The 13,152-nt window shown below is 41.5% G+C and overlaps 1 protein-coding gene across 2 annotated transcripts in view; it reads left to right on the top strand.

Annotated features, from left to right (window-relative positions):
- Positions 1 to 13,152, top strand: part of INO80 (INO80 complex ATPase subunit) — a 119,737-nt gene that overhangs the window by 87,247 nt on the left and 19,338 nt on the right. For both annotated transcript variants that reach the window (XM_034769089.1, XM_034769088.1), the window contains one exon: positions 5,735 to 5,862. In XM_034769089.1, the coding sequence (XP_034624980.1) occupies positions 5,735 to 5,862 (128 nt within the window). The remainder of the gene's footprint in view (positions 1 to 5,734; positions 5,863 to 13,152) is intronic.

The following is a 13,152-nucleotide window of genomic DNA, read 5'->3' as shown; positions in this document are numbered from 1 at the left end:
CAAATTTTGAAAATTTCATTTTTTTTTTCAAAATTTTAGAGAAATTCCACTCACTTTTTTAAAAAAAAATTTTCCACAGGGGATAAGGGGGATTGGAGAGGAAAAGTAAACACAGTGGGAGAAAGTGGGTAGGGAGAGAAAATCCTTTTAACTTTTTTCTAGTAAACTACACAATGTTGCTTTCTATTGGGGATAACAGAGGTGGAGAGGATATGTGCCCGATCATGGCTTTGCAGAAGCTGTCTGTAGTGCTTCTTGAACACTAGGTGGCAATCTTTAAACATACAGAAATTTGAGTTTTGAATAATCAATATTGTCAAGATAGGACACGGCAACACACAGAATTAAAACAAACCAATTTTCTCTTCCAGATATAAAAATATTCCCTTTGACACTTTTTTCTTGCTTTCCTGTTGGTTGTATTCCTTGAGGGATCTCTGCCTAAATTCTCAGTAGTTTAGTTTGTTCTGCATGCCAAGAGATTGGGATCAACAGATTATTGTTGTACCGCTGACTGTTGACAGTGTGACCTCCTTCTCACCTGACTTAGAGTCAAGGGATATCTGCTGATAAGTTGTCCTTAACTTCCAGTATGCATCCAGTTGTTTGTAATTGTTTAAAACATAGTAAACCATTAAAGGGAGATGGTTGGAGCCAGTGATGAGCCATCTAATGTTTCCAGTTACCAAAACTTAATCCCCTATTCACACTTGTTAAGAGATTGCAGAAGAAGAGCAGTAGTATTTTGCCTTTTGAACCATGCCAAATGTTCTGCCTAAACACTACAATGGAATCCTTTAGTTGGGTTGCTTGTCTCAGCATAATTTCTTTTGGCAATCTGACTGGACAGATTTTACATTTGAACAACCACTGCTTGTTATTTCACTTCTTCCTCTCATACTCATCCCACTTATAGTTAACAACCACATCAGCTTTTTTATCATGTCTAGCATCTTAATGTTTTATAACTAATGAAGCTAAATAACTTAATTCATCCTGCAGTGGAAAGCTAGCAACCAGAAGAACAGCAACATTAAATGGGTCTTCATTTAAAAGTAAATGTATACCTTTTTTAAAAGATCCCAAATGTGTCAGCTTAAACCAAATGGCTCTTAAAGCATTTCATCTGTCACTTACCTGCCAAAGCCTGAGTTCAGGGTTCTGTTTTTCTTAAGAGAGTTGATGAAATTACTAACACCATTAAGGTGGCTGTGGTCTGTTTTAGAGGTAACTAATGCCATCATTTGCAGCTGGCAAACATCTGAGGACTTAAATTCAGGTATTGAACTGTCCTTCTAGTGCTGCCCCTATGTATATTTCACTGCGGGTGCACGTGCGCTTCATGCGCCTGGAGTAAGAGAATTCTTACAAGCAGTGTTGGTTGGTCTACACATGTGCTCTTGCTCTCCTCATGCCTCAAACTAAGGGTATAAAGGACAGAGAAGATCAACCACCTCTCCAGTTCCTTCTTACCACTATGTTGCTTGAGTCAGAATCGCCAATGTTCAAAACAGTTACTTCATCGTTATTCTTCGATCTGTAAATATTTTATAGTTTGCCTTTACTGTATTTTTTGCTTGGTTCTTAATACAATAAAAGCTGTTTTATCTAGCATGTTGGGGGAGTAGGGGATGCCGGTAAGTGAAGAATGCCGGTTAAGTAAGAGGGAGGGAAGGAATTTGGGTATGGGAGGGGGCTTGGGACAGGGGATTGGGGCACAGGATGGGGTACAGGCGGGTGCCAGATCCAGGGGCGCTCACCTCAGGCAGCTCCCCACAAGTGGCGGTCTGTCCCAGCTGCTCCTAGGTGGAGGCGTGGCAGGCAGCTCTGTGCGCTGTCTCTGCCCACAGGCACCGCCCCCGCAGCTCCCATTGACCGTGGTTCCCAAGCAATGGGAGCTACAGAGCTAGTGCTCGGGGCGGGGCAGGGGCAGTGCGCGGAGCCACCTGCCGTGCCTCCGCCTAAGAGCAGCTGGGACAGGTTGTGGCTTGTGGGGAGCCGCCCGAGGTGAGCACACCCTGGATCCGGCACCCCCATTACATCCCAACTCCCTGTCCTGAGCCCCCTCCCACAGCCAAACTCCCTCCCAGAGCCAGCGCTCCGCACCCCCTCCTGCACTGCAACCCCCTGCCAGCCCTGCGCCAACTAGACTATAAATTGGAATTTCAATGAAGATCAGAAATGCCGGTTTATAGAGCTTTTCGGTTGGTGAAGTGCCAGATAAAACAGCTTATACTGTAATTTTAATAAGTTAAATTCCCTGCCTGGGGGAGCACCCACCTCCACCTGCCCCAGGGAGGACAGAGACTATTATACCAGAAGATGTTTTTCTCTTCCATAGCCTCAATTTCCCCCATCATCGGGACCTTCTGTCACTAGGGAGATCTCTAAATGGATTTCTGGCTGTATCCTACTCAGCTATCAGCTGTCACATCTTCCTACCCTATATGGAGTAAAGGCTCATTCTACAAGAACACAAGTAACATCAGTGACTGCTTCAGGAAGTATCTCTACTTTGCATTTACAAAGCGGCTACATGGAGTTCCATCCACACATTCACAAGACATGATGCTCTAGTACAGGACTCCTCTGCTGACACATCCTTTGGTACAGCATTCATTCAGATAGTTCTGCCACCTGCATCCTCACACCTTCCTCCTCCTTGAGTACCGCTTCTCAGTCACCCACAGTAGAATACACATTGGAACCAGCACTCAAAAAAGAAGTTACTTACCTTATAATAACTGGAGGTTCTTTGAGATGTGTGGTCCCTATCTGTATTCCACTACCCACCCTCCTTCATCTCTGCTTCAGATCATTCTTGGATTTGCGGTAGAGAAGGAACTGGAGAGGTGGTTGCTCTGCTCCATCCTTTATACCCTCAGTTTGAGGCACGCAGGCCCATGCCTGGACCAACAGACACTGCTTGCAAGAATTCTCCAACAGTGCACACAGTGGAATACAGCTAGGGATCATGCATCTCAAAGAACCTCCAGTTACTAAAAGGTAAGTAACTTGCTCTTCTTGGTGACCATGTCTCGGGATTCTGTAGTTGGAGGAATCCAGGGAGAAGGTTTGAAATCATTGAAACAGTGAACCTAGTTTGGCATGTTTAAGTCCTGGCAATGCAAGCACGTTTCCATCAAATGACCTCCATGAATATAAGGGAGGAAGAGATTGATTGTGCACATAGAGAGACCAGCAAAAAGAGCATTACGAGAATCTAAACAGGACAAAACAAAGGCGTGATCAAAGGTGTCTGTGTCAGTAAGAGTGAAGTGTAAAGACAGTGTCTGACAGTGTTGCTAATGTGGTAGAAATAAGCCCAGAAGGGGGGGCATTATGGTCATCTAGTTTGACATCCTGCATAACAGGGCATAGAATTTAACCCAGTAATTCCTGCATCAAGCTTTTAACTCTGTCTGAGCTAGAGTATATCTTTTAGAAAGACATTCAGTCTTGATTTAAAGACTCCAAGACATCCCTTGATAAATTGTTCCAGAGATTAATTACTCACTGTTACAAATTTATTTTCTAGTCTGAATTTGTCAAGCTGTAGCTCTCCAGTCACTGGATCTTATGCTTTTGTCTGCTTGATTAAAGGGACCTCCACTGTTAGAAATGTTCTCCCCATATATAGGTACTGTGACAAAGTTCCTCCTCTATCTTGGTGGGTCCTATGCTTATTGGCGGATTTTCTTGCCTCAGAGATTCACCATGTGGGTTGGGGAACAGCCCAGAGACCTTCCCCTCTGGAAGAACCCACAGTCCAGGTCAATTGGGAGGTTTGGGGGGAATCTGGGCCCGCACTCTACTCCATGTTCCAGCCCAGAGCCCTGTGGATTGCAGCTGTCTATAGTGCCTCCTGTAACAGCTGCATGACAGCTACAACTCCCTGAGCTACTTCCCCATGGCCTCCTCCAAACACTTTCCTTATTCTCACCACAGGACCTTCCTCCTGGTGTCTGATAATGCTTGTGCTCCTCAGTCCTCCAGCAGCACACCCTCTCACTCTCAGCTCCTTGCACCTCTTGCTCCTCACACTCACACCACAAACTGAAGTGAGCTCCTTTTAAAACCCAGGTACCCTGATTAGCCTGCCTTAATTGATTCTAGCAGCTTCTTCTTAATTGGCTCCAGGTGTCCTAATTAGCCTGCCTGGCTTAACTGGTCAGGTTCCTGATTACTCTAGTGCAGACCCTGCTCTGGTCACTCAGGGAACAGAAAACTACTCATCCAGTGACCAGTATATTTGCCCTCTACCGGACTCCTGTACCCCACTGGTCTGGGTTTGTCACAGTACTTATAGACGACTAAATCACCTCTTAGATTTCTCCTGGCTAAACAAATAAATTAAGCTTCTAACATCTCTCACCGTAAGGCAGGTTTTCCAGCTCACCCTGTATAATTGACCTGTCCTTATTACTTACCACTAATAATTTTGTGCTAACTGTAGACTTTGTCATAAATGATTTTATATTTTCTTCCATATCATATTATTGATAAGCATATTGAATAGCATTGGACCAAGTACAGATCTTTGCAGGACTCTAGTAGAAAGATTCCCCTTGGATGAGTTCTCATTTATTATTATTATTTTTAGATCTGTCAGTTAACCAGTTTCTAATCAATTTAATATGTGCTACAGTGGTTTTTTTTATAGTGCTATTTTTAATCAGAATGTTGTGCAGTACTAAGTTAAATGCCTTATAGAAGTCTGTTATGTTAGCACATCACTTCTGGTCTAATTGATACATTGACAAGTCTGCAAAAAAAAGAGGGGGTGGGTGGGAGTGTACCTGCTAGATTATAGGAAAATATACTCTCAAAATCTCAGGACTCTGCTACAACATGAACTATCTGCAGTTATCACATTCCATCCTGATTATAAGCTTAGGATGCAGGTATCAAAAGGATAAAGTTATCTGTGATCTTTCCAGCTGAGAATTTTAGAGGAAATTTCTCCACCACCACCATTTCCCTCCTCCTGTCTCCTTTTCAGTGGTAGTACATTGCTTATGCATGGAATCTGCAAACAGACACTCCTTCCTGTGCAAACTGCTGCTGCGGTGCTGAAGGAGGGAGGATATGAAAAACAATATTTAAAATGTCTTAAAGATTGTCAGCTGGAAACTGCTCTTAAAAACAAAAAGAAAACTAGAAATGAGGGGGGAATCCAGGCAGTGTGTGAAGGATGTTTTGTTTCACAATGAACCAAATTGTTTCTGTGTACTGGTAATACTGCTGGTCTTGTGCATGCATCAGTAATATGAATAATATAACCAAACATCAGAGGATGGCAATAGCATATGTCCAAAAGACAGAACTTTGATATCTGTATGGGATAACATGAAGAGATTGCTTATAATTCTAGTGTGGACATAGTCTCCAGTGATACTAAGGGAGAGGCCTTGACAGTGGGACATGGCTATCTAAATGAGGATCAAGTCTTATTTGTGCGGACATGATTCCCAGGTTGGAGAGGGATGTAAATATTACTGAATGGGAGCTCTTATACGCCAGTTCCAGCCCAAACCAGCAAAAGTTACTATAAACAATGAGGTTAGACATGCTGGCCCGAAGGGAGCTTGCAGCTCATCCAGTCCTAGTCACTTTAGGAAATGATACTGCAGTGAAACACTACAACGTTTCAGAAATAAATCCTTTATATAAGCTTGTTACATGTAGCTGTTTCAGCTTTTTACTCACTTGTTTCTCACCCTCTCCTTCTCAGACAAAGAGAGCCTGATCACGGACAGTGGGAAGCTTTATGCTCTTGACCTTCTGTTGACACGGCTGAAATCTCAAGGACACAGAGTTCTTATCTACTCTCAGATGACACGGATGATTGACTTGCTGGAGGTAGGTGGTGGATTCTGAAGATACTGATTTGAAATCTATCTCTTTTGATACAATAATTGTAATTTGGATCAGGCAAATATGGCATACAATTATTATAGGGATGCCCAGGAAACACATTCTCATACAGAAGTTTAATGGACATTACTGATGAGTCTAGGTGAGGTATGAAAGGGGGAAGATAATGGCCAAGGATGAAGTTGGTATTCGTTGTTGAAATATCTTCAGTCTCTGCCTCAGAAGTGAAATTTCCATTGGATTAGTTTCTTGGGTAGGTGAGAAGAGTCTGTCTTAGAAGAGGTATGGGTGAGAACCAAGATCATAAACCAGGTGGCCTATTGGTAGAGCTCTTAACTGCCGTATGGGAAATGAGTTCACTTCTCAATACCCTGTCTCTGTGGCTGCAGGGTATGAGAATCCTGCCAAAGCAGCACATGCATCCCCCGGAAGAAGGGATGCATTGTGTCTATCAATGCCAGCCCCTCCCTTTCAATGAAGGATCAGCATTAATAGCTTTGTGATTTTGCAGTCCTCTCCCACTAGAAAGGTAGCGGCCATGATGCATGCTAGGTATGAAATGGCTTTGAGGTTTCAGAAGACCACTGGTGTGTGTGTGGCTGAGGATGAAGTTTTCAGACTGAATAGTGTGGCTGGCAAATATGAAAAACATATGAGGCAGTGCAATTTCAGTATTGCTGGAACATCAGGGTCCTGTGATCATTCAGGTGGCCTCTCATAAGTGCAGGTGGTGGTTATTAAATAACATTTTATATGCTACAGTATCTCTGCCATCTAGTCAAGACAACCAGGAAAGTATTTTCAGGACTTAAAAATGTGCAAAGGCTGAATCAACATTGGGTATAGGTCACAAATTCTGGAGTCTACTAGGAGTTCCGCTGACATGGGGCTTGGTAGCCATCTGCATGCTGAGTTGTATTTCTACTGCTATGAGAAGATCACACATTTCCAAATGACAGGAGGGATATAAGGCTGCCTTTCTGGATCTTGGCCAATTCCCCAGCCTGCTTCTCTTCTTGCAATACTGGACATAGTTCAGTCTTGTCCCCAGGCATTAAAGGCTGTCCACACCCCAGATTGTATCTCATAAGTCAAAGAAAGTGGCAGTTTAGTTCTCTCATCTTGTCTGTTAGCATTCTAGCTTTTAAATCTTGTTGTGGAGCACCAGTGAGCAAACTTTTCCCCCATGATATCTCCTCTCCCTCAGGGAACCAACATTTTCCAGGGCTCTGTTCCCCAAACTGGTCCACTTGTCAAGATCTCTTTGTTTGTCCTCTTCCCCTATCGTGGCAGAGAAGCTTGTGCTGAGCAAACCAAAGGCCAACAAGTGCTCCAATTGCAAGAAAATTCTCTCAGGAACTATGTCACTGCTGCTCCGAGCCCTTTGATCCTTGCTTTACGAAAGGAAGGGACTGGACTGCACATTGGGGTGTTTTCTTCTCACGGTGGTAGCCAAGACTTCTCCACAAATATTTTTGTAAAATGTGGATCTAGCCTCATTGATGCCAGGGAACAGCAAACCCAACACACCTTGCTAGAAAAGGTGTTCTCAAATGCAAGTCCCATAATTTCCCAGGTCTTTTCAATCCACCTGAAAAAGGAAAAGCTCCAGGGTTATACCTTCTACCTCAAGTGGGTAATTGAGTCACTTGTGCAGTAGTCTGGCCTACTGTCTGACTCTCCTTCTCAATAGGAGGCTCTTAGTTGTTCTGGCATCTACACCTGTATTACTTCTCCAGTTGCGTACTGGAGCACTGAGGAACAGAGTCTTTGTTTGGAGAATAGAGGGCACTACTTGCCGCCTTAATCTAGAAGGGTGTGGAGGAAGTGTGTATGTGAAGGGTTGATGAAGTGTTGTGAATCCATCATGCAAAAGCATTTAGGACGTGGAATGTATCAAAATGCACAAGTTCAATTAAATGCACCAAGGCTGGTAGATGCACCAATTTTTTTGTTCTGTGAGTGCCTATGTGGTAACAGGAACATGCACATTTATTCTCTTTACCCACCTTTGCCTGTCAGCTCTCTTTTAATTAGTGAACATGATAATGAAATAGGCAAGGTTTAGAAGACTTAGAAGTTATAATACTCACGTATTTCACTATTTTGTCCTCTCCCAATAACTGTGCAGATAGGTAGAAAAGTGGGATGGCATGTGAATGTGGAATTCCATGGTCTATCATGTGCTCTCCCAGCATGGGTGTGGCTTTGTTGACAATCACTCATCAGAGAAGCTGATTATTTTTTCAGCGTTCCAGCCCATGCTTTAGGGAGCGGATATTTGTGGTTCAGAAAAACTATTTGAAAAAAACAAATAATGATGTAAAGATACATAAAACATTGGTCTTCTCAGCCTTGATTGAGTCTCTGTAAACGTAAATTACAGTTAAATAGAGGGTTCTGCACTTCACATCAGTGTAGAAAAAGTCAAGTGCCCTTATTTAGAACAGTTTTGTAACAGTGGTGTCTTCGCTTCTAGTGAAAGAGAAAGCTTAATGAACTTACAGAAATACACTTTGGTTAAAACAGGGGCTGAGAATCAGTTGTGGATACTATTCCTAGTTCTACAACTGATTTGCTCTGTGACCATAGGCAAGTAACTTGTCTAGGCTTGTCTATAAGTTTAGATGACAGGGTGGTAAAAAATGTTTGACTTCTTTACACTACAATTTCTACACTACAGCTCTACTACCAATGGAAAATTATGGATCCAGTTTTTCCTAAGGGTGTCGATGTACCCTTGGTGCTTTAATTCCCTATCTAAAAAGATGGGGAAAACACTTACCTACTGTGGTTAGATGTTTGGCTGTGGGTATGTGTTCTCCCTGTGTGCTGCCCCAGCTCTGCGCAGACAGCCAGCACATCAGACCTCGAGCGAACTGCCCAATAACCACAAGAGCCATTCAAGTACAAAGGTGCCAGGCCAGGTTTATTGTTGACAAAGCATGGTAATAGCACCTGGCAGACTCTCTGAGGATACTAAGACATGTATGCCCATGACAGCGGATACAGCTCAGTGAATGGCAGGACTTTCCATTCTCCCCTTAGCTGGACAAAAATATTCCCTCTGACATGCATCTTTATTCCCTGATACAAACAAGTTTGTATTGCCTCTCTTCTGACATAGTTAATTACTGCCCTCTGACGTGGCTAGTTATCACCTTGTACATGTTGGTTCGATCAAAACATACTGTTATCCTGACCTTATATTTTAGGAGTGGTCAGTGTGTTCCTGTTATCCTTGGGGAATGTTTTTGTACCATCCTTAATATCAGGATGTTCTGGTACCACTTAATATCGGGATGTGTTTGCGTGAGTATTCTGTGCTTAGCACTTCTGAGGAATGTGTATTTTTGCAATATTAGCTCTGTTCTTGCCAGATTCTGTGAGCAGGTCCTGCCTCATACTAGGCCTCTGATACAAGGGCTTATGTCTTCCTACTAGACCTACCACATAGAGGGGTTGGAAGACTTATTTAATGTTTGCACAGCACTTTGGAAATGTTAAATATTCTATATCTGCTGCTGCTGCTTATTGTTTGTTAAATGTTCAAAAAATGCTTGGATACTCTTGGATGAAAGGCACTACAGAAGTGCAACATATCGTTAATAGTAGTAGTAGCTTATTGCTGCTTCTCTGGTTCACTGAGTATTTCAAAATAATATTTTGGCAAAGGTAAAAGATAAGATCAAATTAAAGAATACATCAATCAAGAATATTTCAAGACAGAGGAAACTATAATGAAAGTGCAAATATAGTATTCAACATACTTAAAAAGAAAAGAAAAAAGTGGCGGGGGAAGGAGGAATAAATAATGCAGATCTGATGATTCCGCCTAGCTCATATTTTTAATGTTCTGTTTATTTCAAAAGCATAAAGCTAATTACAGGTAATATCCATAATAAGCAGTGGCTAAAGGAATTAAATGTTAATTCAACATGTAACCAGAGCAGATATAGCAATTATAGAAACTAATGAAATCTTAAAGAAAAAATAGCCTACCCGCAACCAAAGTTTTTGCCCCAAAAGAGAGAAATGCCAGAGACTCCATGAAGTCCTCTAAGGGACTTCACTATTACTATTGATTTTACATGGAAATATTCAAATACTGCAGTAATAGATGGCAGAATAAAACCTTAAAATAGATAAATAGCAATTATGTGAAGTGGTGCCACTATTTTAAAATGAATAACTCCCTGTGTAGACAATCCCTAAGTCCAGTACCTAAACGCAATGGAGCACTACTTTAGCAGGCTAGTAGAACATCCTGTTGTATCTAGTTAGTGCAGGTTTTATCGTAAACTGAGTTCCCTGACTTATGTGGGTTTGTTTTAGAAAATAAATGTTCTTTCAGTGTCATTTTTGCTCTCTGTATATTGACAGATTCTGCATATAGACATAATGGCTTTGTCTACAGTACGAGCTGGGTTGTGATTCCTAGCTCGTATACACATACTCATGCTAGCTTGATGAGAACTTGTGGGAGTATAAATAGTGGAGCTGTGGTAGCACAGGCAGTGGCAGCCATGCTAAGTACATACCCACACAATTCAGGCAGGCTTGTACTCAGCATGGCTACACCATGCTGCTACTGTCTGTGCTACTTGCAGCTAGCACTTGTATGTGTACTCAAGCTGGGAATCACCCCTTGCTTATCAGATAGACATAGCCAGTGTAGTAATTTTAAACCATTTTATCATGTTCATGACGTACTAATGTGAGTCACTGCTGTATATGTACAGCTTTCATACTGTTAAAGAGGAATCCACCAGCAGCTCTACACAGTCTTTGGACTGTGACTCACAGATTGGCTGAGAGTCCAATCAGCAGCTACAGTCCTCTGGGTATGAGCAACATTTCTTCCTAAGGATACAACTAAAGTCTTGTTCAGAAGGGCCTAGTTTTAGGGGGAGGGAGGTTTTGCTAGCTATTTATTTTCCTCTGTTATTTCTGGGATTGTCAATTAATCGCAGTTAACTCACACGATTAACTCAAAAAAATTAATTGTGATTAATCGCAGTTTTAATTACACTGTTAATCAATAGAATACCAGTTGAAATGTATTAAATATTTTGGATGTTTTTCTACATTTTCACATATGTTGTGTTCTGTGTTGTAATTGAAATCAACTTGTATATTCTTTTTATTACAAAAGTTTGCACTGTGAAATGATAAACAAAAGAAATAGTATTTTTCAATTCACCTCATACAAGTACTGTAGTGCAATCTCTTTCCTGTGAAAGTGCAATTTACAAATGTAGATTGTTGAGTGCAGTTATGTAACAAAAAAAAATGTAAAACTTCAGAGCCTACAAGTCCACTCAGTCCTACTTCTTGTTCAGCCAATTGCTAAGACAAACAAGTTTGTTTACATTTACAGGAGATAATGCTGCCCTCTTCTTAGTTACAATGTCACCAGAAAGCGAGAACAGGTGTTTGCATGGCACTTTTGTAGCCGGCATTGCAAGGTATTTACGTGCTGAACATTCATATGCCCCTTCATGCTTCAGCCACCATTCCAGAGGACATGCTTCTATGCTGATGATGCTCATTAAAAAAATGTGTTAATTAAATTTGTGAACTCCTTGGGGGAGAATTGCATGTCCCCTGCTCTGTTTTATCCACATTCTGCCATATATTTCATGTGATAGCAGTCTCGGATGATGACCCAGCCCATGTTGTTCATTTTAAGGACAGATTTCACAAAACACAGATTTCACTGCAGATTTCACAAAACACAAAGAAGGTACCAATGTGAGATTTCTAAAGATAGCTAAAGCACTCGACTTAAGGTGTAAGAATCTGAAATGCCTTCCAAAATCTGAGTGGGATGAGGTGTGGAGCATGCTTTCAGAAGTCTTAAAAGAGCAACATTCCGATGCGGAAACTACAGAACCCAAACCACCAAAAAAGAAAATCAATCTTCTGCTGGTGACATCTGACTCAGATAATGACAATGAGCATGCGCACTGCTTTGGATGGTTATCGAGCAGAACCCGTCATCAGCATGGACACATGTCCCCTAGAATGGTGGTTGAAGCATGAAGGGACATATGAATATTCAGTGCATCTGGCATGTAAATATCTTGCGATGCCAGCTACAGTTGTGCCAGGCGAACACCCGTTCACACTTTCAGGTGACATTGTGAACAAGAAGCGGGCAGCACTATCTCCTGCAAATATAAACAAACTTGTTTGTCTGAGCGATTGGCTGAACAAGAAATAGGACTAAGTTAGTGGTTCTCAAACTTTTGTACTGGTGACCCCTTTCACATAGCAAGCCTCTGAATGCGGCCCCCCCTTATAAATTAAAAACACATTTTTATATATTTAAACCATTATAAATGCTGGAGGCAAAGCAGGGTTTGGGATGGAGGCTGACAGCTCTTAACCCCCATATAATAACCTCACAACCCCCTGAGGTGTCCCAACCCCCAGTTTGAGAACACCTGGACTGAGTGGACTTGCATGCTCTAAAATTTTACATTGTTTTATTTTTGGATTCAGGTTTTTTGTACGTAATTCTATATTTGTAAGTTCAACTTTCATGATAAAGAGATTGCATTACAGTATTTGTTTTAGGTGAATTGGAAAAATACTATTTCTTTTGGTTTTTTTACAGTGCATATACTTGTAATCAAAAATAAATATAAAGTGAGCACTGTACACTTTGTATTTTGTGTTGTAATTGAAATCCGTATATTTGAAAATTTAGAAAACACACAAAAATATTTAAATAAATGGTATTGTATTATTGTTTAACAGTGCGATTAATCGTGGTTAATATTTTTAAGCACTTGACAGCCCTAGTTATTTCTTAATCCATTGTTAAACATTGCCTCCCATAACTGCCTGTAGGGAAGATAGAGCTACTACTTGAGAGCCTAGGCGCTGGATCTGTTCTGATAGATTTAGTGAGGAGTGTGCAACATGTGCTCAGCCAAGAAGCTGTAGGGCATTTCTGACAGCCTGCTTAAATTGGCTTTTAGCTCCTCTTCTTTCTCCCCCACTTTCCTGTCCTGTGCTGTGGGCACTGATTTTTGTGCTGTTGTGTTTGATAATATCTGCTGAAAGGGAGGGGTGGAATGTTTAGGGCTGCAGAACGCTTTCAGGTACTGCCAGTTCTTTAGAAATTCATGCAGCAGTTTAGATTGTTTCCTTCTAGTTTGGAGTTTGCTACTCATCCTAGCTGGCCGTTCTCTTTCGCCTCACAGAAAGATGCATGTGTTTATTAGAACAGAGCTAAAAATGGGAAAATACAAGACATTTGAAATA

The sequence above is a fragment of the Trachemys scripta genome, chromosome 4, assembly GCF_013100865.1.
Source record: "Trachemys scripta elegans isolate TJP31775 chromosome 4, CAS_Tse_1.0, whole genome shotgun sequence".
Taxonomy (NCBI): domain Eukaryota; kingdom Metazoa; phylum Chordata; order Testudines; family Emydidae; genus Trachemys; species Trachemys scripta.
Note: the sequence above shows the minus strand (reverse complement) of the source record. Positions and strands in the feature narration are given on the sequence as shown.